General features: G+C 38.4%; 4 protein-coding genes across 4 annotated transcripts; 2 read left to right on the top strand and 2 right to left on the bottom strand.

Annotated features, from left to right (window-relative positions):
* Positions 1 to 2,274: 2,274 nt before the first annotated feature.
* LOC141386888 (pupal cuticle protein Edg-78E-like) lies at positions 2,275 to 2,692 on the bottom strand. Its single transcript, XM_073955789.1, has 2 exons — positions 2,681 to 2,692; positions 2,275 to 2,619 (listed from the first exon to the last, which is right to left on the bottom strand). Exons 1-2 carry the CDS (start codon positions 2,690 to 2,692, stop codon positions 2,275 to 2,277), a joined length of 357 nt encoding a protein of 118 aa, XP_073811890.1.
* Positions 2,693 to 8,665: 5,973 nt separating this feature from the next.
* On the bottom strand, positions 8,666 to 9,082 carry LOC141386887 (larval cuticle protein 4-like). The gene is made up of 2 exons (XM_073955788.1): positions 9,071 to 9,082; positions 8,666 to 9,001 (listed from the first exon to the last, which is right to left on the bottom strand). Exons 1-2 carry the CDS (start codon positions 9,080 to 9,082, stop codon positions 8,666 to 8,668), a joined length of 348 nt encoding a protein of 115 aa, XP_073811889.1.
* A 461-nt stretch (positions 9,083 to 9,543) lies between these two features.
* Positions 9,544 to 9,985, top strand: LOC141386886 (larval cuticle protein 4-like). Its single transcript, XM_073955787.1, has 2 exons — positions 9,544 to 9,555; positions 9,652 to 9,985. The coding sequence occupies exons 1-2, from the start codon at positions 9,544 to 9,546 to the stop codon at positions 9,970 to 9,972; spliced, it is 333 nt and encodes a 110-aa protein (XP_073811888.1). The 3' UTR covers positions 9,973 to 9,985.
* A 10,258-nt stretch (positions 9,986 to 20,243) lies between these two features.
* Positions 20,244 to 20,921, top strand: LOC141406540 (larval cuticle protein 4-like). Its single transcript, XM_073992173.1, has 2 exons — positions 20,244 to 20,387; positions 20,470 to 20,921. The coding sequence occupies exons 1-2, from the start codon at positions 20,379 to 20,381 to the stop codon at positions 20,815 to 20,817; spliced, it is 357 nt and encodes a 118-aa protein (XP_073848274.1). The 5' UTR covers positions 20,244 to 20,378; the 3' UTR covers positions 20,818 to 20,921.
* The last annotated feature ends 3,952 nt before the right edge of the window (positions 20,922 to 24,873 follow it).

Here is a 24,873-nt window from a genome sequence, read left to right as displayed (position 1 = left end):
TAAAGTATACTTTTAGGCGTTCACTTTACTTGAATTTTAATATTATTGGGAGGTGTACTTTTTATTGAAACTAAGGATCTAATGGTTTTAGTTTAATTAGTCCATTCTTTTTTATTTGCATGAACCTATGATTGTGGGCCAACGTGGGCACCCGGGGGCTCGATTCTTAGGCCAGACAACAAACATCACATGTACAATGGTGGCAAACGTTTTCTGTAGGCAACACTTCGAAAAAATATTTCAGCCGTTTAAGAAAATCTCTACAAGTGGTGGGTCCGGTTAACATGGTCTTGTTATAAAGGAAAACATGGTTTTATTATAGAGGATCACACTGTATTCATATCGAGAAACACATGATTTTCTTATATAAGGCCACACGGTCCACATGCTATTCTCGTCCATCTTATTGCAGACCATTATACCACACGTTTTTCCTATAGAATGGAATGGAAGATACACGATCTTCTTCTTTTGGAAGCTCACATGGTCTCCTCTTAGGAGACCTTATGGCCTTCTTATGGTCTGTTTTTATACCCTCCACCTTATGGAGGGTATATTTAAATTTGTCATTCCGTTTGTAGCACATCGAAATATTCGTCGGAGACCCTATAAAGTATATATATTATTGATCAGCATAAAATTCTATGTCGATTTAACCATGTCCGTCTGTCTGTTGAAATCAAGATACAGCTCGCAATTTTAAAGATAGAGAGTCAATATTTGGTACGGACGTTTTTATTACCTGCAGGATGGTTGGTATTGAAAATGGGATATATCGGTCCACGTTTTGATATAGACCCCATAGAACGCTACCTCCCGATTTTCGGTATTTTTAAGGTTTTACCTTCATTATCCTACCAAAATGGCTGAAATTTGGTATTTAGTTATTGTTGGGTGTATAGAACTTTCCACCTGAAATTTGTTGGTATAGGTTCACGCTTTCATATAGCCCCCATAGAACGGTACCTCCCGATATTTGGTATTTTGAAGGTTTTAGCTTCACTATCACACCGAAATGGCTGAAATTTGGTACATAGTCTTCGTTGGGGGTATAAAACTTTCCCCCAGAATTTTGTCGGTATCGGTCCACGCCTTCATATAGCCCCCATTGAACGGCACCTCCCGATTTTCGGTATTTTGATGGTTTTAGCTTCATTATCACACCAAAATAGCTGAAATTTGGTACTTAGTCTTCGTGGGGGGATACAATTTTCTCCCACAATTTTGTCGGTATCGGTCCACGCCTACATGCAGCCCCAATAGAACGGTACCTCCCGATTTTCGGTATTTTGAAGGTTGTGGCCTCAATATTCCACCGAAATGGCTGAAATTTGGTATATAACCTTTTTTGGAGTATACAACTTCCCCCTCTAAATTTGTCGGTATAGGTCTACGCCATCATGTAGCCCCCATAGAACTGTTCCTCCCCGATTTTCGGTATTTTGAAGGTTGTGGCCTAAATATTACCCCAAAATAGCTGAAATTTGGTATTGAAACTTCGTTAGGGGTACTCAATCTTCCCCTTTACATTTGTCGGTATAGGTCCACGCCTTCATATAGCCCCATAGAACGGTACCTCCCGATTTTCGGTATTTTGAACGTTGTGGCCTCAATATTCCACCGAAATGGTGATATAAAACTGTTCCCCAGGTACATATATGTCTGTACAGGTCCACGCCTTCATATTGCCCCCATTCTCGTCTAAAACCCGTCGGTATAGGCCCATGTTTCGATCAATATCCCACCGAAATGACTGAAATTCGTTATTTAGTCTTCCAAGAGGTTATAAAATATTCCAGAACAGTATTATCAGTATAGGTCCAGGTCTTCCTATATCCCCATAGAAGCGTACTTCTTGATTTGCGGTATTTTTTTAAGTTTTAGCCACATTCTCTTACCGAAATATTTGGTATTTAGTCTTCTTTGATCGACGGGCCTCACATTGTTTTACCGAAATTGCTGAAATTTGGTATTAAGTCATACACGAAAGGAAACTATTCCTTCTATTTTACTTCAATACAACTCGTGGTGGAGGGTATAACAAGTTCGGCCCGGCCGAACTTAACGCCGTTCTTACTAGTTTTTTTTTTTTTTTTTAATTTATTCCCACTAAGCCTTTGTATCGAAAGCTATTGCACTATTTGCAAATTGTAACTGGTTCGAAAGCGTGGCTTTAACGGAAAACAAATAATAAACACACAACATTTCGGTTATTTTTATAAACAAAAATTATTTATTTAATGATTTCATTTCGTATTTCCATTTTAATTCTCTTCACTTGATTTCTGGCTTTGGTGGATGAGTCCTGATGTATTCAATGGCTCTTAAGATATGGTCTGGAATTGGTGGTGGTGTGGGCAGCCATTCACTTTCAGGATGATAACCATTTTCATCGGCTGTATAAGCGATCGCGACACGTTCACCTTCGGGAGAGGTAAATGCATAGAAGCCATTCATATCGCCATTATCATGACCGGCAGAACGTATGCTAATGTCATTTGTAGTTTCCAAGCCATAGCTGAAACCCTCGGCATCCATATTGTTTACATATGACTTAACTTCAGCATTGACATCACTGTCGCTAGCGGCGGCAAAGGCCAGCAAGGTGGCGAGAATCAGCTAAAAATCGAAAAAGGATTTATTATTTATTCCTTGGAATTCCCCCTTCTTTGGAACTTACAAATTTAAACATTGCTGTTGAATTCGATTTTAGAACTTCAATTACAATCGGAGAACTGTAACAGTTGCTTCTATTCTTCATCATATTTATATTGTAAAATTTATTATCGACCCTTCTTGTACTGGTTTTATGAATAGTAAAATGCCAAATTTTAATAATACTTTTTACTTACCGTTAATGAAATTGCCTGAAGATTTTTACTCATTGGCTTTGCTCGAAATAACAGGTTCTATTGAAACCATTAAATCAAATTCTAATAGTTGAATCCGTTAACTATTTCTGGTTTCTTAGACAGTTCACTGTCCCCAATCGGACGACTTTTTGGTTTTCTATAAGAAGACTTTTGGTCTTTGGGTCTTCTGTACGAAGGCCTTTGGAGATTTAGCACAAAGGTGTTTGGTTTTCTATTATAAGACATTTGTGGCTGCTGAAGGAATTTATTTTGGGGTACCACAAGAAGACAATGGTTGTATTCCAGAACCTGCAAATTAGTGCTATTTACATTTTTACAAATTTTGTTAGAAATGCGTTCCCGTTTTCCAAAAAGAGAGCTGAAAATCTCTCTTTGAACACAAATGGCGATGAAAAGCGCTCACTTCTACTATTTTCTGCTAGACGAATTTGCCCGTGTAGAAACTAGCAAATCTAACAGTTTGTTAATTTGACATTTAACCCTCCGCTGGACACCTAACAGAACTAGCTGTAATTTGACATTTGAGGTTCTCAGTGGTCACGAAACTTCTGCACCAAAAATCGTCAATATATGTAGGTCCATGGTATAGCCACAATATAACGGTACCTCCCGATTTTCGGTATTTTAAGGATTTTAGCTACAATTTTTAACCGAACTATCTGCAATCTGACATTTGAGGTTCTCGGTGGCCACGAAACTTCTCCACAAAAAATCGTCAATATAGGTCCTTGTTTTGGTACAGGCCCCATATAACGGTAGTTTGAGAATATTAGCTACAATTTTTAATCGAACTATCTGCATTCTGACATTTGAGGTTCTCAGTGGCCACGAAACTTCTCCACCAAAAATCGTTAACATATAACGGTACCTTCCAATTTTCGGTATTTTAAGGATTTTAGCTAAAATTTTTAACCGAATTAGCTGTAATTTGATATTTGAGGTTCACCAGTGGCCCCACTAAAAATCGTCAACATTGGCCCATGTTTTGCTAAAGCCCCAATAAAACGGTACCTTCCGATTTTTGGTTTTTCTCAGTTTTTTTTGGTTCTCAGTGGCCACGAAACTTCTCCCCAATATAGGTCCTTGTTTTGGTACAAGCCCCATATAACGGTACCTTCCGATTTTCGGTATTTTAAGGGTCTTAGTTTCATTGTTTGACGGAACTACCCGTAATTTGACTTTTGAGGTTCCCTGCAGTTATAAAACTTGTCCACCAAAAATTGTAAAGATAGATCCACACTTGGGTGACGTAGGGGATGGAAGATACCAAGGAACGGTCCTGACCGGCTTTAACATGGCGAGGCCCAGGATTTATCTTGGTCCCTCTTTCATATCAAGTGAACACTGACCTCACCGTGGTGTCACCAGGGGAACTGCCGTTAACACCCGTTAAAGGTAGTGAGCTAACATGTGCCGCGCGTTCGCCCATAAAAACGTTAAAAACTTGGGTTTGGGCGTCGGGTTAGTAACCCTCCCCTAGAAAAAACAGCCTACTATGAAAAAACGAAAGAAAAGAAAAACAAAACCCTCTAAAGTTGACGAACCCCGCAAACGTTTTAAGGACCATGATCTACGAATCTGCACCTGGAATGTTCGCACTCTTTATAGAAAAGGTGCAGTTTACGCAATTGGCAGATGTACTTGAAAAGTACAAGGCCGACATTACTGCCATACAGGACATACAATGGAACGGGAAAGGCGTCACAACAACACCTAAAGGTGACGCACTGTATTATAGCTGCCATGACACAAAGCATGAGTTTGGTTGCGGATTTGTAGTTGGTCGGAGGTTAAAACATCTGGTCTCCAGCTTCATCCCAGTGAATGAAAGACTCGCTGCAATTCGATTAAAAGCAAAATTCTTCAACATTAGCTTGATGCTCCAACCGAAGACAAGGACGAACAGACTAAAGATATATTCTACGGGCGCATAGAAGAAACGTATGACCATTGTCCTGGCCGTGACGTTAAAATTATTCCAGACGATTTTAATGCAAAAATTGGAAAGGAGAATATCTTTGGCCCAACAGTCGGGAAATTCAGTCTCCACAGTGAAACATCTGACAATGGTATGAGGCTGATAGACTTTGCAGCTGCCAGAAACATGGTAGTTAGCAGTACCAGATTTAAGCATCTCGATTTTCATAAGGGCGCCTGGCTGTCGCAAGATCAAAGAACACGAAATCAAATTGAACACGTTGTGATAGATGGAATACATGCATAAAGCGTGTTGAATGTACGATCGTTCCGAGGAGCAAACATAGATTCGGACCATTACCTCGTTGCAGCAAAGGTACGTACCCGTCTAAACGTTGCAAATAAAGCACGGACAGACACAACACGAAAGTTGGACATCGCCAAGCTGCAAACACAACAGATAGCCACAGCATATTCCACTCAACTGACCCAATTGCTTAATGATAGCGCTTCTCGTCCCGATAACATATCAGCACAATGGCAAAATATTGCCCACTCCATGCAAACAGCCGCAAAATCAGTACTTGGATACCAGAGACCTCCACCAAAGAATCCGTGGTATGACCAGGAGTGCCGTGCTGCTACCGAAGAAAAAAATGCGGCATATAGGGCTACTTTACAATCAGTAGCAAAGCGTAGCGCACGAGAGAGGTATCGGGAGAAAAGGAGAGAGGAGAAACGTCTTTTCCGCAGATGTACAGGAGACAGAATGAAGTCCGAAAATTCTACCAAAGAGTGAAACATCAAACTGATGGCTTTGGAACTGGCACATCCTCCTGTAGAGGCCAGCAAGGTAATCTGGTAACTGATACAGACAGTGTGCTAAGGATATGGAAAGAGAATTTTTCCAAACTGTTGGTATCCAATAGTAGCGAAGTCGGCGAAGATACCACAGATCCAATCCCAGAAGATGGTATTGAATGTATACCATCCGGCCAAGATGAGGTAAAGACAGCAATAAACCGGCTGAAGAATAATAAGGCAGCAGGAGCTGATGGCCTACCAGCCGAGCTGTTTAAAACCGGATGCGACACGCTGATAAGGTGTATGCATCAGCTAGTTACCCCCATCTGGCAGGAAGAACGCGTAACCGACGATTGGAACCTGTGCATCCTGTGTCCCGTCCATAAGAAACGAGATAAGACTTTATGCTCCAACTATAGGGACATAAGTCTTCTCCCTATCGCCTACAAGATAGTGTCAGGGATATTATGCGAACGACTAAAGCCCGTGGTCAACGAAATAATTGGACCTTTCCAATGCGGCTTTAGACCTGGCAAGTCCACCGTTGACTAGATATTTACCCTGCGGCAAATCCTGGAGAAGACCCAAGAGATGCAGATCGACACCTACCACCTTTTTGTCGATTATAAAGCATCCTTCGGCAGCCCGCTACGTTCAAAGGTATTCCAAGCCATGTCTGAATTTGGTATCCCCGCAAAGCTCATTCGGCTTTGTAAAATGACTCAAACTGACACAAGATCTTCAGTTAAAATAGGAAAGAACCTCTCCGAAGAGTTTCGTACCAAAAGAGGTTTCAGTCAAGAAGATCTTTTCAACATCCTGCTACAAAAGGTTATACGAGAGGCAAACGTCAAAAGAAGTGGCACAATCTACACCAATAGCCACATGTTACTTGCTTATGCTGATGATATAGACATCATGGGACGATCAGTAAAAGAAGTAACCGATACCTTTATGAAGGTTGAAGGAGAATCTGCTAAAGTGGGTCTGGCGGTAAACGACGAGAAGACCAAGTTGATGTTTTCGACGCCCAATGCGTCCATTGAGATCGGACCAACTGTTGAAGTTGGTTCCTATAATTTAAAGGTTGTGGTTCGTATACCTCGTCGCCGCCGTAAAAACAAGAAACGACATCAGTTGTGAAATAAAAAAAAGAATTGTATTGGCCAACAGATGCTACTTTGGCTTAAGTAAGCACTTCAAAAACAAAGCCACAACTCGTCAAACAAAAATAACGCTTTACAAAACATTGATACTACCCGTGCTGATGTATGGTTCCGAAGACTGGGAACTTACAGATAAGGCAGTGCTTGGCGTGTTTGAGAGAAAAAATCTTCGAAAGATCTACGGACCAATCTGCGTTGACGGTGAATATCGACGTCGTATGAACCACGAGCGGTATCTGCTATACAACGACATCAATATAGTTAAACGTATCGAGATGCAGCGATTGCGTTGGCTAGGCCATATAATAAGAATGAGCGCTAAAAAGGCGTAAAAATTCGAGCCACATGGCGGTGCACGCAGAATTGGCAGGCCAAAGAATAGATGGCGCAAACAAGTGGATAAAGAGATGACAAGGCGCGGTATTCCAGAAAACGAAGCACTAAACAGAGAGAATTGGAGATATTTTCTTAGTTCGGTCTATTGAACAAATGTTCTGTAATGGGCCAGCTAAGTAAGTTAGATCCACACTTTGATATAGCCCCGTAAGTGGTACCTTTCATCTGGCTGAACACATATTTTAGATTAGATTTTTATTAAGTCTAGTTTATGGTGGAGGGTATAAAAAGACGAGCCGAACTTTACGACTTTTTACTTGTTTACCTTTTTTGGAAATGTTCTTTTTCCAATAGTAAAGCTATTGTCTCAGGCTACAATTTCTCTGAACATATTCATGGTAGAACAAACAAGGTAAAGTAAATACTGCAAAAAATACAACTCAACCAGAACCACATAGAAATTTGTTTTTGTTTGTAATGTTAGTGTCATGTAAACAAACCAAGGAAATTAACTCTTTAAGTCTCTAGTATTCTCAAATAAATGAAAATCACACTCACTTTTCGGCCGGACATTTAAAGAATTAGGTTTTCCGCTAAGGCATCATTTCAAAAAGCTGAAAAGCCAATTGATAATTCTCTTTGCCGGGATGAAATCATGATATTGGTAGCGATCGGTAAAATTTTGCAACGCTGTCAGTTCGTTTTGAAAAACATTACTCTCTGTAACAGAAGGTAATGATGAAGTTAAGCCATTGGGGTAATACTCCAATTGTTTTTTTTTTTTGTATTTTGGCCTATAACAGCTAAACCACTCAGATTTTCGATCCAATACTAAGACAAATATTGTAGCCAAGATAATAATTAAAAATTCTCTAGTACACCGCAAAAGCATTGGAGCTCTCCTTCAGGTAGTTTTGTTCAGAGAAGTTGTAACACGAGACAATAGCTACCACTTTTCTCAAAATTTCATATAGTTTACGAAATATGAGCCCATGAAAATTTACAAATTTCCAAAAAAGAAAATAAAACGGCAAATCAAGATGTGGAGACTTTAATTTCACCGTAGACGTATGGTCTAGTGGACCTCATGTCCATGGGCCTTAATGTATTCAATGGCCTTCAAGATGTATATAAAACTACAGGTCTTTCATACGAGACCACACGATCTTCTTATCGAAGTGCAAACGGTCTTCTTATGGACATGTTTTTCGTATAGGGGACCAAACGGTCTTCTTATTCTCATAGACACGTTCTTTATATATGATGTCACAGGAGCTTCTTATCGAAGTCCCAAACGTTGTCTTATAGTCACGTTCTTCCTATAGAAGACCAAGCGCTCTTCGTTAAGACCTTCTTATGGTCTATTTTCAGTTTTATTCGCACTAAGCCTTTGTATGGAAATTATAAGACGTTCAAAAACTTGGCTTTAATTGAAAATAAATAATTAAGATACAAAATTTCGAATATTTTTTTATATACAAAACTTATTTATTGAATGATTTCAGTTCCTATTTCTAATATAATCCTCTTCGCCATCAGATTTTTTTTTTTTGCTTTTGGCACTGTTAATCACTTGGTTTCTGGCTTTGGTGGATGAGTTCTAATGTATTCCATGGCTCTCAAAACGTGAGCTGGAATTGGTGGTGGAGTGGGAAGCCATTCACTTTGTGGATGATAACCATTTTCATCGGCGGTATAGTAGACCTTAACATGTTCTCCCTCGGGTGTGTCATATTCGTAGAATCCAATCATGTTGCCATTTGCATCGCCTTTGGCCGCCTGGCGGCTATGGTCCAATTGCCAATTGTTTTCAAAACCATCGGCACGGACTTCGTTAAGATAAGTTTGGGCAACTAGTTCATCGGCGGCAACAATGGCCACAAGGGCGGCAACGGTAATGAGAAGCTAAAGGGTAGAATATTTTAATTTTTTATATGAAGATGATTTGGAAAAATTTTAACTGATTCAACTTACGAATTTGAACATTTTGGAGATAGTTGGTTGTATAGTTGATTGGAACTATGACTAGAACTGACAAATTTTCTGGACTAAAGGTGGCTTTTAAAGCAAACGGAAATACAAGCTAACGGGATATTTTCTAAAAGCTATTTCTGCTCTATAATTTTTAACGCCTTAACGATATTTTCGTTGTCATATTAACACATAAATTATTAAATTAAATCATATTTTATAAAGCAACAACTCTGAAATTGTACCGCTATGAATCAAATTTCTTGCTCTGGAATAATTGCAAAGATCATACATTTCAAAATATGCTACAAAAGAAATTATAATTAGCCACTAAAAAACCAAAACCAAAACTTGTTTCCTTGGCATTTGGTAAAAGTTCTGGCACTGCACAGAATTTCTTTAAAAGCCACACTACTGTAGCATTTCAAACAGTTTCAAATAAACAAAGAAACCAAAGTAACAACAATTTTTTCAAAATGTTTAAGTGGGTAAGTTATGAAATTGAAGCACTTCCTAGCAATTCCTGGAAATATACTTGAAAAAATGTTACTGTTCTAACATCTACCAAAAATTATCTTCCTTAGATTGTCTTTGCCACCCTCTTGGCCATTGTTGCCGCCGATGAGCTAGTTGCCCAAACTTATCTTAACGATGTCCGTCCCGATGGTTTTGAAAACAATTGGCAATTGGAGCACAGCCGCCAGGCGGCCAAAGGCGATGCAAATGGCAACATGATTGGATTCTACGAATATGACACACCCGAGGGAGAGCATGTTAGGGTCCAGTATACCGCCGATGAAAATGGTTATCATCCAGAAAGTGAATGGCTTCCCACTCCACCACCAATTCCAGCTCACGTTTTGAGAGCCATGGAATACATTAGAACTCATCCACCAAAGCCATAAATCAAGTGAATAACAATGCGTTAGGTTACTGATAACGAAGAGAATTATATTGGAAATTCCAATTTAAATGTTTAAATAAATAAGCTTTGTATATAAAAAATACTAGAATTGTTATGTGTTTGTTGTTTGTTTTCAATGAAAGGCAGGCTTTCGAATGAATTACAATTTCCAAATAGCGCAATACAAAGGTTTAGTGCGAATAAAGCTGAAAGCAGTAGAGTTGGGCAATCTCGATCAATTGAACGATCCGAATCACTATCTCGTTCAATGGGCACCGGTAATTTCTTTGACAAAGCTGCGTATACTCAATTTCAAACGTTGGTTTTTATGATGTTACTCTTGGAACGAGGACAGTGATCTGGATCGTTCAATTGAACGATATTGCCCAACTCTAGAAAACAGACCATAAGAAGGTCATGTGGTCTAAAATAAGAACGCCGGTTTTCCATAGGAAGAACGTGTCTATAAGAATACCGGGTAGACTTCGATAAGAAGACCGTGTGGTCTCCAATAGCAAAAAGGGGTCTATAAAACAAGTAAGAAAGTACGTCAGCTGTGCTGACAGTGATATACCCTCAGCCACTGACCAAAAAAAAAAACCAAACACAACAATTATGCCGTATATAAAATATATTGATTTTGTATCACGAGTTTGCTTTAAAATCTGTAGGTACCGTAATGTGAGGCTATACCAAATCATTGACATATCGTCGGTGTCATGCTTAAGTGTTCCATACGCCATTTTTGACTTTTAGAGATATAGGTGGTTTCTAGGATTTTTGCGTATGCTCTTTCAGAATTTTTGGTCGCAATTTTCCTATCTGCTCTAGTTTCCGAGATATACACCTTTCGACGAGTTTTCCAGGTATAAAATTAATTTTTTAATAACCTACAAGTTTAAAAACGCATTTAAAAAATCAGAATTTTAATTCTCGATTTGTAAGTTTTGAATTTATTGAGACAAAGATGCGAACATTTTTTTGTCAATTTGTTCCATGTGATATTCAATATTTCACATTTGTGTCATAAGTGTGGATATGGAACAAATCGACAAAAATTCTATTTAAAAAAAAAATTACTATAACTTTTATGTTCCCACATCTTAGATTTCAATTTGCATAGTAAATTGTATTCTACTTGTTGAGACCCATGTTGTTTCATTTGATACCATTGTTGGGATTGATAAAACCTAAGTTATCCACCATTTTGTAGAGGCCGCCATCTTGGATTTTAATTTTATATAGTACATTGTATTCTACTGGTTGAGCACTTTCATTTGATACCCATATTTATGGGATTGATAAAACCTACGTTATCTGCCATTGTGTAGCGGCCGCCATCTTGGATTTCAATTTTTTATAGTATATTGTATTCTGCTTGTTGAGCCCTTTCATTTGATACCCATACTGATGGGATTGATAAAACCTACGTTATCCGCCATTTTGTAGCGGCCGCCATCTTGAATTTATAATGATAATGAATAAATATAATTGTATTGTCACCAAAATCCAAAGTGTATACAAAATTTCAGATTAATCGGTTGACAGGAAGAGGGTGAAATTTGAATTACTAAATTTGACCCAAACCTTTTAAAAAGTGTACCGCTGTAAAGGGAGCCGCATGAACAACTTACTGAAACACATTTCAAAACGATCCGAGAGGAGCTGTTAAACTTCACTTTATCCGAATTTTGTGTGGGAGGTACCCGAAGGAGTGGACCAATATAGTCCATATTCGAACCTTATCTATATTTGGCCTAAAGGCTGAGGGTATATATACACTATGCGACACGAAATTTATTAACCATATTATGACAGCAACGCATGATAGAAGACCACAAATGCAAAGACACGTGTCTCGCCGTTTTTCCCTATCATATCAACTTTTGCGGTTAAAGGCCTCCGAAGCTTTAATGGTTTGATATCAAAAGGGATAAATTTGTTTGGATCATATTTTCGAAACAATGGAGTAATTCGATTTATTCACAGAGGCAAAGTTGTTGCCCTTCTCAATATGAACAAAAATCAATTTTTATATTCAAGGTCAAAATCCTCAAGGTCAAATTTCTTTTAAAATATTTTCTCAGGTTTTTGTCTACAGATATCAAACCGATCAAAATTGAAGCAACTACCAACTACAAAAATGTACCTTCTTTCTTCTACATACGAAATCTGCATGAGTAACAACTTGTATCGCTGCTCCCTTACGACGGTACAAGTTTTTTCAAAGGCTAGTCCATACTTCTTGGGAAAATGGACCGAACGCTGTAAAAAGCCATACGGCACCATGCGTAGTGAACGGATCATTAGGTCCATCATTTTTTCTCTGTAATATTCTGTACAAACTTCGTTTAACTTCAAAAATTATCCATATTGATTTTCTCTAAGTTATGCGGTGCCCGGTGGGCGCGATATCTATAGAAAAGAAATGATTCAAAAATGGGCTATTCCGATCCATTCCTTCAGGTATACAATATCTGAAAAGTCCGCAATATCTGAAAACCCCCTAATAAATCAAAATCATTACTTGGATACTAGAGACCTCCACCAAGGAATCCATGGTATGACCAGGAGTGTCGTGCTGCTACCGAAGAGAAAAATGCGGCATATAGGGCTACTCTACAATCAGTAGCAACGCGTAGCGCACGAGGGAGGTATCGGAAGAAAAGGAGAGAAGAGAAACGTCTTTTCCGCAGGAAAAAGAGAGATGGAAAAGCGGGAGTGTGAACAAATCGAGATGTACAGGAGGCAGAATGAAGTCCAAAAATTCTATCAAAGAGTGAAACATCAAACTGATGGCTTTGGAACTGGCACATCCTCCTGTAGAGACCAGCAAGGTAGTCTGGTAAATGATACAGATAGTGTGCTAAGGATATGGAAAGAGTAGTTTTCCAAACTGTCGACGAAGATACCACAGATCCAATCCCAGAAGATGGTATTGAATGTGTACCAACCGGCCAAGATGAGGGGCAAAGACAGCAATAAACCGCCTGAAGAATAATAAGGCAGCAGGAGCTGATGGCCTACCAGCCGAACTGTTAACAACCGGAGGCGACATGCTGATAAGGTGTATGCATCAGCTAGTTAGCTCCATCTGGCAGGAAGAACGCGTACCCGACGATTGGAACCTGAGCATCCTGTGTCCTGTCCATAAGAGAGGAGATAAGACTTTATGCTCCAACTCCAACTATCGCCTACAATATAGTGTCAGGGATATTATGCGAACGACTAAAGCCCGTGGTCAACGAAATAATTGGACCACACCAATGCGGCTTTAGACCTGGCAAGTCCACCATTGACCAAATATTTACCCTGCGGCAAAACCTGGAGAAGACCCAAGAGATGCAGATCGACACCTACCATCTTTTTGTCGATTATAAAGCAGCCTTCGACATCCCGCTGCGTTCAAAGGTATTCCAAGCCATGTCTGAATTTGGTATCCCCGCAAAGCTCATTCGGCTTTGTAAAATGACTCTAACTGACACAAGATGTTCAGTTAAAATAGGAAAGAACCTCTCCGAAGAGTTTTGTGCAAAAAGAGGATTTAGGCAAGGAGACAGCCTTTCGTGTGATCTTTTCAACATTCTGCTAGAAAAGGTTATACGAGAGGCAAACGTCAAAAGAATTGGCACAATCTACACCAATAGCCACATGTTACTTGCTTATGCTGATGATATAGACATCATGAGACGATCAGTAAAAGAAGTAACCGATACCTTTATGAAGGTCGAAGGAGAATCTGCTAAAGTGGGTCTGTCGGTAAACGGCGAGAAGATGGTGTCGACGCGCAATGCGTCCATTGAGATCGGACCAACTGTGTAAAAGACTTCGTATACCTCGGCACCGCCGTAAACACAACAAACGACATCAGTTGTGAAATAAAAAGAAGAATTGTATTGTCCAACAGATGCTACTTTGGCTTAAGTAAGCAGTTTAAAAACAAAGCCACAACTCGTCAAACAAAAATAAAGCTTTACACAACACTGATACTACCCGCGCCGATGTATGGTTCCAAAGCCTGGGTACTTGCCATACAGCGACATCAGTATAGATAAACGTATCGAGATGCAACGATTGCGTTGATTAGGCCATATAATAAGAATGGGCGATGATGAACCCGTTAAAAAGGCGTATAAATTCGGGCCGCATGTCGGTGCACGCAGAACAGGCCAAAGAAAAAATGGCGCAAACAAGTGGATGAAGAGATGACAAGGCGCGGTATTTCAGAAAGCGAAGCACTAAACAGAGAGAATTGGAGGTATTTTCTTAGTTCGGTCTGTGGAACAAATGTTCTGTAATTGGCCAGCTAAGTAAGTAAGTAATTTTTTGCACCTCTCTGAGTTTTTTTGCGTCCGCGAATGTGTTAAGTAAATCGCGGTCAAAGTTCACAACGGCAAGTCCTGTCGAAATGGGATTAAAGAAAATGTTATAGCGCTGAAAGTCCTCTGTAACATTTTCTTTAGTCCCATTTCGATAGGACTTGCTCTGTTCGCTACATTAAAATTTACAGAACGTTACAGGTCACTTATAGGAAAACAATTTTTTGTAGAACGTTTTTTATTAGATGGTTATCCTTTTGAAGACAGGAATATCACAAGATTTCCTTATAATTTTTTTTCAGAAGAGCTTAAGGACATGCTTATAATCTAGCCTTTTGCAGGGTTAACCTTCTTTATGAAGATTTGTTTACGTATACGTAATGGAATTGACATTTTAAACCCAGTGGGTTTGTTAAATCCGGTTATATATAAACGTACTATAAGGTCCCAGTGTCTCAATTCTCATAACTATAACTTATAGAGGAAACCAGTTTCAAACAAATAAAAATTATTAAAAATTAATATTTTTCAAAAATCTAATCTAGTAGGTGTTGCTTAAATGAATACATTTAATTTGATTTTAGCCACCTCATTATATTTATCACTTGACTCTACCGTGATACCTGTTAAATTGTTCCATATGTTAGTCACGCACTTTCAATCTCAAACATTTCATTCATAAGTTTGCCGCTTTTTATTAATACTGGTAATAAGTTAGCTGTCGAAAATGTTTGAATTCATTACACAATACAAGATGGCAAATTAATTGATCCAATTCTCGATAACAAACAAAACCAAATATGTTTCAGGAAAAATGGTCGAACAAATTCATTATTGATTTCTGGTTAAAAAAAATTAAAAACAAAATTAAACGTGTACGTGTACTTTGTTTGCATTTGCACTTCAAACGAAAATTATTGCGGAATTTCTAAGCATTTGCATAAAGATAAATGACCTTGAACGGGACAGCCAACAAAAAAACAGTGGCGTAGGAAGGTAAGAGCTTCTATTTCCCTCTGAATATTTCGCACGGAAAATCCTTTTAAAAAGTGAAATTCTTTTTAGATGAGTGTTTTGAAACATTGAAAACTACTTGAATCACTTAATTATTAGTGTTGGGCAATCTCGTTCATTGAGCGGATCGATCTTTTTCATTCCGTTCACCAAAAAGATCCGGGTCGTTTACTTCGTTCGTTGGCTCTTTTTCGTTCAACAATACATTTGACTTTATTATTTTCTTTTGAAGTCGTTCGTTCTCTGCTGCATATGACTCTGTCGTTCTTTTCACCGAATCGTTCTTTTGAAAATGTTCGTTCACGAATGACACATTGTGTGCTAATGGGGGTGGTTTTGTTTCTGAACGTAGTGGTGGTGGTTTTGACATGAAAGAACCAGATGAACGAATGATGCAAAAGAAAGATATGACCGAGATGTGCTACTGAACGAGGTGAGTTACTGAGCGAGAGTAGCTCTCTGAATCATTGTTTGTTTTGTGTGGAAATTTGTGCTGTTTGCGCTAACGCAGCGTTTGTTTAGAGTTTGACTGCAAAACCAATGCTGCTAATTTTGTAAGCAGCAATGACTCGTCCATCGGGGATCTAAATGAACGATATAAAAGAATGGGCTGGATACGGATCCGTTCGTTCTTTTCACGGAATCGTTCCTTTGAGCCGGTTCGTTCATGAACGACGCAACTCTATTAATTATAGAATACTCTCACCAAATCGACAAAATATTCCCTTTTATACCCTTAGCCTTTAGGCTAGAAAGGGTATATACACTTTCATACGGGCAAAATGTGCCCCATCGAAATAATGGTTTTAGACCCCAAGTATGTTTGGACGAAATGTGTTTCAGACAATTTGGAGTCGATTTAGCAATGTCCGTCCGTCTGTCTGTCTGCCTGGCTGGTGCGCACGATGAGACGATTTGGTCCAAAATTTGGCTATCGTAATATTTTGTCCAAACTTAGTTTAAGTTCGAAGATGGTCCATATCGGTGTACTCCTTCAGGTACCTCCCCCACAAAAGTTCGAAAATGTTCGGAAAATTTGTACGCACTATAACTCTTGAAGGGAGTAACCGATTTGGTCCATACTTTGCACATCGTGAAATGTGTACCACACTTAGATAAGGTTTCAATATGGACTCAATCGGTTCACTCCTTCGGGTACCTCCCACACAAAATTTCGGAAAAGTTCACTTTAGGACCTGTTCACGAATCGCTTTGATTTTTGTTGCAGCAACTTGTATTCAATGCCCCCCATACGACGGTACAAGTTTCATCAGGGGAAAGTCCATACTTCCTGAGAAAATAGCCTGAAAGGTACAAAAAATCCCTATGACACCGTGTGTAGTGGTTGGAGCGTAAGATAACTCTCGAACGGATCTGCCGATCCGGTCCACAACTGGGTCTTCGTAATATTTTGTGCAAACTTAGTTTAAGTTCGAATATAAGCCATATCGGTCCACTCCTTCATGTACCTCCCCCACAAAATTGTGCTCACGAAAACTCTTGATGGGAGTAACCAATTTGGTCCATACTTTACACATCCTAAAATATCTACCAGATATAGATCAGGTTCGAATATGGACTATATTTGTGCACTCCTCCGGGTACCTCCCACACAAAATTTTGGATAAATTCACTTTAAGACCTGCTCTCGAATCACTTTGATTTTTGTTAAAGCAACTTGCATTCGCTACCTCAATTACAGCAGTAAAAGTTTTTTCAGAGGCAAGTCCATACTTCTTGAGAAAACAGCCCAAAATTTGTAAAAACCCCTATGGCATCATATGTAGTGGCTGGAGGGCTCGAACCGAATGCTGCGTTCGTCCAGACTTTGGATATTGTAATATTTCTTCGAATAGTAGATGAAATTCGAAGGTGGTGCTTATAGGTCCACTCTTTCCGGTACCTCCCCCACAAAAGTTCGAAAATATTCGCTAAAAAATATTCTCATAGACGTAGCAACCGATTTGGTCCAAACTTTGGATCTCTAAACATTGTCGAAACTTAGTTTATGTTCAAATTTTGGGCCAAATCTGTCCAATCCTTGTGATACCACCCACACAAATGTTCAAAATTTGTGTGTGATTCGAGGATCCTTTGGACATTTTTACCGAAGGTTTTCCTAGTGGCCCTGTTTACAGCGATATTATGTTTTTCGTAGGCTAGTGTAATAAAAAGCCTATCTATCGATATCTCCGTAAATTTTTTAGCTTTAATCCTATCCATACGCCCAAAATTTTGAAAACCCCCCTAAATACATACGGTTTTTTGGGAAAAAAGTATTTCAATAAAATCCTCAAAATACCGAAAATCTAGAGGTGCCGTTATATGGGGCCTGTACCAAAACATGGACCTATATTGACGATTTTTGGTGGAGAAGTTTCGTGGCCACTGAGAACCTCAAATGTCAAATTACATCTAATTCGGCTAAAAATTTTAGCTAACATCCTCAAAATGACGAAAATCGGGAGGTACCGTTATGTGGGGCCTGTACCAAAACATGGATCTATATTGACGTGTTTTTGTGGAGAAGTTTCGTGACAACAGAGAACCTTAAATGTCAAATTACAGCTAACTCGGTTAAAAATTTTAGCTAAAATCCTAAAAATACCAAAAATCGGGAGTTACCGTTATATAGGGCCTGTACCAAAACATGGACCTATATTGACGATTTTTGGTGGAGAAGTTTCGTGAAATTAAATTAAAAAAAATTTTAGCTAAAATCCTCAAAATACCGAAAATCGGGAGGTACCGTTATATGGGGGCTATACCAAAACATAGATCTATGCCAATATGTTTTGGAATATAAGTTTAATGATCACTAGGAACTCTAAATGTCGGTTTGAAAATATGAATAATAAACAAGTGGGAAAGCGGTAAGTTCGGTCGGGTCGAACTTTTTATACCCTCCACCACAAATTTCAGCCATTTCGGTGGATTAATGTGGCCACAACCTTCAAAATACCGAAAATCGGAAGTTACCGTTCTATAGGGGCCATATGATGGCGCGGACCTATACCTACAAATTTTTGGGAGGGAAGTTTTATATTCCCAACGAAGACTAAATACCAAATTTCAGCCATCTCGGTGTGATAATGAGGACAAAACCTTTAAAATACCGAAAATCGGGAGATATCGTCCTATGGGGGCTATATCAAAACGTGGACCTATATAAACATTTTATTGTCGAAATGTTTCTTAGCCTCTGGAAACACAAAATACAAAATTGCAACCGATTCTGTTGTCAAATGGGACTAATACATTCAAAATATATTAAAATGACGCGTACTTTATATGGGGCGTTATATGGGGGCTATACGAAAGCGCGGACCTACATAGCCCACTTTCAATACCAAAAGTCCTACGTACAAATAATTGATTTTACCAAAATTTCATCCACCTACGTCAATCCGTTCGGACCCTAGAGTGATTTCCACAGACGGACAGACGGACGGAAATGGCTATATCGATGTAGAATTCACGCTGATCAAGAATATATATAGTTTGTGGGGTCCACAATTATTATTTCGAGTAGTTACAAACGTAGTGACAAACTTAATATACCCCCATCCTATGGTGGAGGGTATAAAAAATACCTGAAATCGCTCGATATCGTTATAAGGGGGGTTTTACCAAAACGTGGACCGATATAGCCCATCACTGAACTTGACCGGGCTGCAAACAAAAGACGCATCTTCCCAAATTATCAGCGTCCTATCTCCATTTTTGCGGATTCTAGAGACGTACGGACATGCATAGATCGACTTAGAATTTTACCCTGATCAAGAATATATGTATGTACATATGTATATACTTTAAAGGGTCGCAAATGGTTATTTCAATGCGTTACAAACGGAAAAATAAACTCCTCCATACAATTGTGGAGGGTATAAAAACTGTGAAATTGGGGGAACAGAACAAATTCCTCACGAAATTGGTTTGCATGATTGCCCCGATTGGCTTTCAAAAAATCGTTTTCGGTTTTTAATTTTTTTGTATAACAAACTTTGGAATTCGGTTACTCCTCTTGACAGTTGTCTTAAGAAATGTCTTCACAGTAGTCTAAAAAGACTCATTCACAGTCGTATATAAGCTTTGTGCCTTTACTTTTTAATGGTAAAAGTGTTAAAAGAGAAAACTGTCAAAATTGCTCTCTCATGACCAGTTTTACCAGATAAGTAAAGGAACGAAAAAATGGTGCATCTGGTAGCAATGTCAAAAAGAAACATAAAATTTCACTTTGCTTCTTTTATTTCAGTTTTTAATTTTGCTTTGTCAGTGTTCGCTTTTTTCTTCTATTTTTGTTCATATTTTTTCATTGTCAAATAATCGTCAAACAAATGTCGAAAAATCAAATCTACCATTTTTTACACGAAGAAATTTGTCTGGTAACCTCAGGTAGAAGAGAAGGAATTTTTGCTCTTTCCCTCTCTCTTAAACATAACTTCCAGTTTTACCACTTTTTGGGGTTAAGGAACGCTTTGCAGGTTAAAAATGGTAACAAATGGTAAAATGGTAACCTCAGGTAAGTAAAGGAACAAAACTATAAACTCCTTTATCCATATAAACTCCTTCACAGTCTCCTTAGATACTGTCATTTACACCTACCGCCTTGAGAATTACAACCTTCCCCATTCAACTCAATCTCGTACGCCATTGACCACAATGTTAATGCAATTAAAGATGGATATCTTTTTTTGGGTTAATTATAAATATTTATTTATTACTTAAATAAGATGTTAATGAAACTCGATTTTCAACATTTCTCGTAAAAAAAATTAACAAAAAAATAAAAAAAAACCTTTCCTTGAAGAATCTGGCCACCTCCAGGCAGCACAAGAAGTAGCAGCTGACTTTGAACTCTCTGGATACAATGACAATAATAAACAACGTTAATTAATTATTAAACGTAATTTTACGAATTCAAAGATAGAATTTGCAATGAAGGAAAAAAATACATACATAAAGTATCTGATCTGGAAATTAATATAAAAACCTCAAATAAGGCTTGGAATAACATCAGTTACTTTTAGCGAATCCTCAACAAGAGAACTGCCACAAAACAGAAAAACAAACAATGAAATATGTAAGTAAATTAAAACAAACCAAAATAGAAATAAATAATAAAAAAAATAATTTCCCCTCCTTCCTTCCTTCCTTCCTTCCAGTTCATTTTATTTGCCCTATTTGCCTTTGCTGCTGCCGCCGAAGATGAAATGCATGCTGAAATTAAGGAAATGACATCGGATGTCCGTGCCGATGGTTTTGAATATAAATTGGACACTACCAACAATATCCACGAGGAAGCTGTCGGTGATGCAAATGGCAATATGCATGGTTCCTATGAATATATCTCTCCTGAGGGAGAACACATTAAGGTCACCTATGTAGCTGATGAAAATGGTTATCATCCAGAGAGTGACGTTTTGCCAACACCACCACCAATTCCAGAAGCCATACTCAAGGCTATTGAATACATCAAGGCCCATCCACCAAAGGATGAACCCACCCAGTAAACACTAACGTATTCGAGTAAATGGTTGATTTACTAGAAATTTTTTGTATATAACTGCCAGCGATTGAATAAATAGTTGAAAAACAACTGCAAAAACGTACAAAATCTGGTGGAATTTATATTTAAAGGTGGGACGGAAATATCTAAATATAAGTTAGGTTAAAAGAGCTGCAAAAAGGACTCCGATAAGGACTCAATTATTTCCTCACCTAAAAATTATAATGGGGGGATGGTAAAAAAAGATAAATGATTTCTTAATTCCTAAACTAAGGAATCGTTAGAGGGAGAGACAGAGAAACCCATCGTGGATTTTGAAAACCGTAATGGTATAATTTATTTATAGGTCTATCTTGTATTGCCACTAAACTTGAGTTGTCAGTTGTCTGCGCGACTGAGACGAAATGTTGTACCATTAATGTCAACTCAACTGGGTGGTCGATAAACATGTTATCGATCAGTGTTTTTTCAAACTTGTGACCTCTATCCGCCAAAAAAAAAAACATTTTAAAAATAATTGCGCTTTGGATAACTCTTTTGTGTATTCTGGACAATATTTTAATATTTTGGCTGAGTTTTCGAGCAAATTTGGAAAATAACCCAAGATTGGAATATAACCTGCCCATTGAATCTTCGGATCGTCAAGTTTTATTTGCTGTCCTAAAAAATGATAAGTTCGGTGAAATTATTTTTGATGATGAAGAAAATGTACAGGACATTGCATCTATTAGAAGAAATTTGAGGGACAAGTCGAATCCATTGGAATTGCCATCTGCCCTGTAAGCTGATGATCATGTGGAAAGATCTGTATAATCAGTAAATTATTTCAGGTTTAAGGCGTATTTTCGATTGCCAAAGGATGCCGTAGTTTACGTTGTGGAAACGTTAAAGGATGACTTCAAATTTAGTTACAGATCAACAGCAATACCCCCACTTTTAAAAGTGTGCGCAGCGTTGAGATTCTTTGCGGACGGAAGTTTCCAAAAGTCCCATGGCAATGATTTCAACAATTGCATGGCTCAATCTACATTGTCGAGAGTATTGAAGGAAGTTGTCCCCTTGATATTGTCCTCTATCAAGGGGACAACTTCCTTGTGTGTTTCGAAGTTGACAGACAGACAACAAAAGATACACAATAGAAAGTTTACGCATACAACAAAAAATAGACAGAACAATGAACCTCAAAGAGGATACCAACAACATAAGTGTCAGCTACAGAATTGCAATATAGGAGCCTGTGATACTAGTTTTTTAAGTCGTTTTTTATATTAATTAAAGAATTGTATTTTTAATAATTCTATTTTGTGCATTGACAAAAAACTCCATGTAAATATTATCCAATTTATTACGCATCCCCTGAAGAAGTCAACAAGTAATTGACGAAACGTCGGGATAAATGAAATAAAAAGGAATTTTTATTTACTAAACTTAGGTCTACAAGCTTAAAAAACACAACAAAATAAATCCAATTGGACCAAGAAAATCAAAACTCAAAAACCATTTTTATTCAAAAACGAAATTCCCTGGTGTAGTTGGCTATATAGATAGAGCACATGTGCACATTATGGGGGTCCAATGGAGGATGTTCGTCATTTGTACTTAAACTGAACCTACTGTATTTGTCACCAAATTCCAGAATCCAGACTCTGCCACTCTTCAGATGTTCGTGTTTGAGCTTCATGGCTGTTAAACTGTCCGAAATGGACCTCCACGCTTCATCCGCTGTGGCTTTGGTTTCACCTAAACTCCCGAACTCCTCGGGCTAAGTTTGGATTTTCACTCAGTTTATCAATTAATATTTCAAACTGTTGCTTTGTCGTTATTTTCACCATATTGATACACAAAATTAATTAATGATGCAAAGAATCAATAATTGTTAACAAAATGTTTATTTTTCCTTCTATTTTACTTCTTGTTTCTTCGAAAATGTTCACTGCAACTGCAAAAATTGGTGGTTGCTGAAAAACAGCCGCTTCGTCAACTGAGATTCGCAACTTCAGTTGAGAGTTGCCATACGTGGATCAATTTTGACAACTGGCAACGCCACTCAACGATAATTGTTATCGATGATCGACCCCTTAGATTAGAAATAATCTTGAGAACTTAGAATGGCATTACGACTTAACCTAATAGAACGTTTATATATAACCGGATTTAACAAACCCACAGGATTTCAAATGTCAATTCCATTGGTTATATTTCAAATAAATCTTCATAAAGAAGGTCAACCCAGCAAAAAGCTATAAAATAAACATGCCTTTATACTAGAGTGTAATAAAGAGGGAGCGAACACATTTATGTACATATGTACGTACGAACACATCTGCTATAAATCTTATGAAGAGGTCATAAACATGTAGTTATCTCACATGTGGCAAGGAAACATGCTACACGTTCCTATCAATCTGCAGACGTGTTGGGCAATCTCGTTCATTGAGCGAATCTATATTTGTTCATTCTATTCACCAAATGGAACCAGGATCTGTATTCTAGTTCGGAGAAAATTTGAAATGAAAAACTCCTTATGTCATGTTAGCTCGATTAAAAATTCAATTTATTTAAAACTTTCATAAATAATGACCTTCGTCCTAATAAGACAACAATGAATAAAAATTCAAAGCAGAGCCGGGCTGCCCCGGCTGTGTTTTGAGACTAGGTCTTTGCAACAAACGGACAATGTTGTCGAGATCTCAGCGTTCTAAGCCACTGCCAATCTATCAAACGCCCGAAATGAAGGAAGTATCAAACTTCCTTAATGGAAGGCATTAAAATTCATGAAGAAAACCCATCTTCGATTGTAAATGTGTATGTATTAAGAAAGGTTTCCTAGACAAAAAAAAAAACTAGGTTGACTTCATAAGTAAAAGGCTTCAAAAATACTTCATATCTACAAATTTGTAATAATGGTTGTATAAATTGAAGTTATCAAAATCAGCCTTTCACATTCAATATGCCTGATGAGCTGAGTTAATTCACCAGCGAAACGATCATAGCATATTGGTTGAGTGTGTGGTGACTTCGCTAGAATTCACTTTTTCAATACAAAAACCCCTTAGGTCATGTTAGCTCGATTAAAAATTCAAAAAATATTTTTATGTTTCAAATGCAATTCGATGACCGAGAAGCCACTCCAAAGCCGATATCTCTGATGAGCCGCTACCAACGGCGAAACATGTTATATAATCGTGGTTTTGTGGGTTCGAATCTTCGGCTTTTCTTTTTCACTCGCAAAACAAATCATCGGTCATTAAGCTCGGCTCCAACGAAAAATTGGCATGTGTAGCGTGTTTGCTGTTGTTGTTGTTGTAACAGTGTTTTTTATTATGTTTGTATGTTCGTTCCTCTGTTCAATCTGGCTCTGGGTCTATCTCCAGTTCCAGAAAAATGGCTGCTTCGATGGGATGTAGCCACAGATCCACTGGAGTTAGATGCGTAGGTTGTAAGGTGTTCTGTGTCGTGCGGGCCCATGCCGCATACTGGGCAGATGTCTTGCATGGCGCGATCGATTTCCGCCCAATAAGAATTTAGGCGACTGCAATATACCGAGCGTAGTTGATTCAAAACTACTCTGGTTTGTCGTGGCAGCTGACGCTCTTCAGCTGCGATAGATGGGGGATGTACTCCGAGTACTTTATTCACACTATAATTGCTTAAGGCCTTGGCAACTACGTCCGTGTGAATGCTATTCAAACCTGCTTGATATGCTTGTTGATGTAGGAGTTCTCTTCTGTATCGTTGGACCTCTCCCTCCAGAGCATTGATATCCTTCCTGATCTGCCTGAATGTGTCAGGCCTACCCACAAGATGGTGATTGGGATGGCTCACCCTGTAACATCCAAGCAGCTACTGCAACGAAAGCATCTCATTGTGTTGATTTACTGGAAGAATCTTTGCCTCCTCATGTAGATGGTCCACTGAAGATTTGAGGAGGCACGCTGTTGCTGTTCTCAGGTCGGCATTCTGGCAAGAATGAATCATTTTCCAATTCGTATCACATAATCTTGGGGACCAGACTAGTGCCGCATAGCTTACCACAGACCGACCTATGTGGTCAACAAGG

The sequence above is a fragment of the Musca autumnalis genome, unplaced genomic scaffold (assembly GCF_047663935.1).
Source record: "Musca autumnalis isolate F117 unplaced genomic scaffold, ASM4766393v1 scaffold_5, whole genome shotgun sequence".
NCBI lineage: Eukaryota > Metazoa > Arthropoda > Insecta > Diptera > Muscidae > Musca > Musca autumnalis.
The sequence above is the reverse complement of the archived record's forward strand: the minus strand, read 5'-3'. Positions and strand labels throughout refer to the sequence as shown.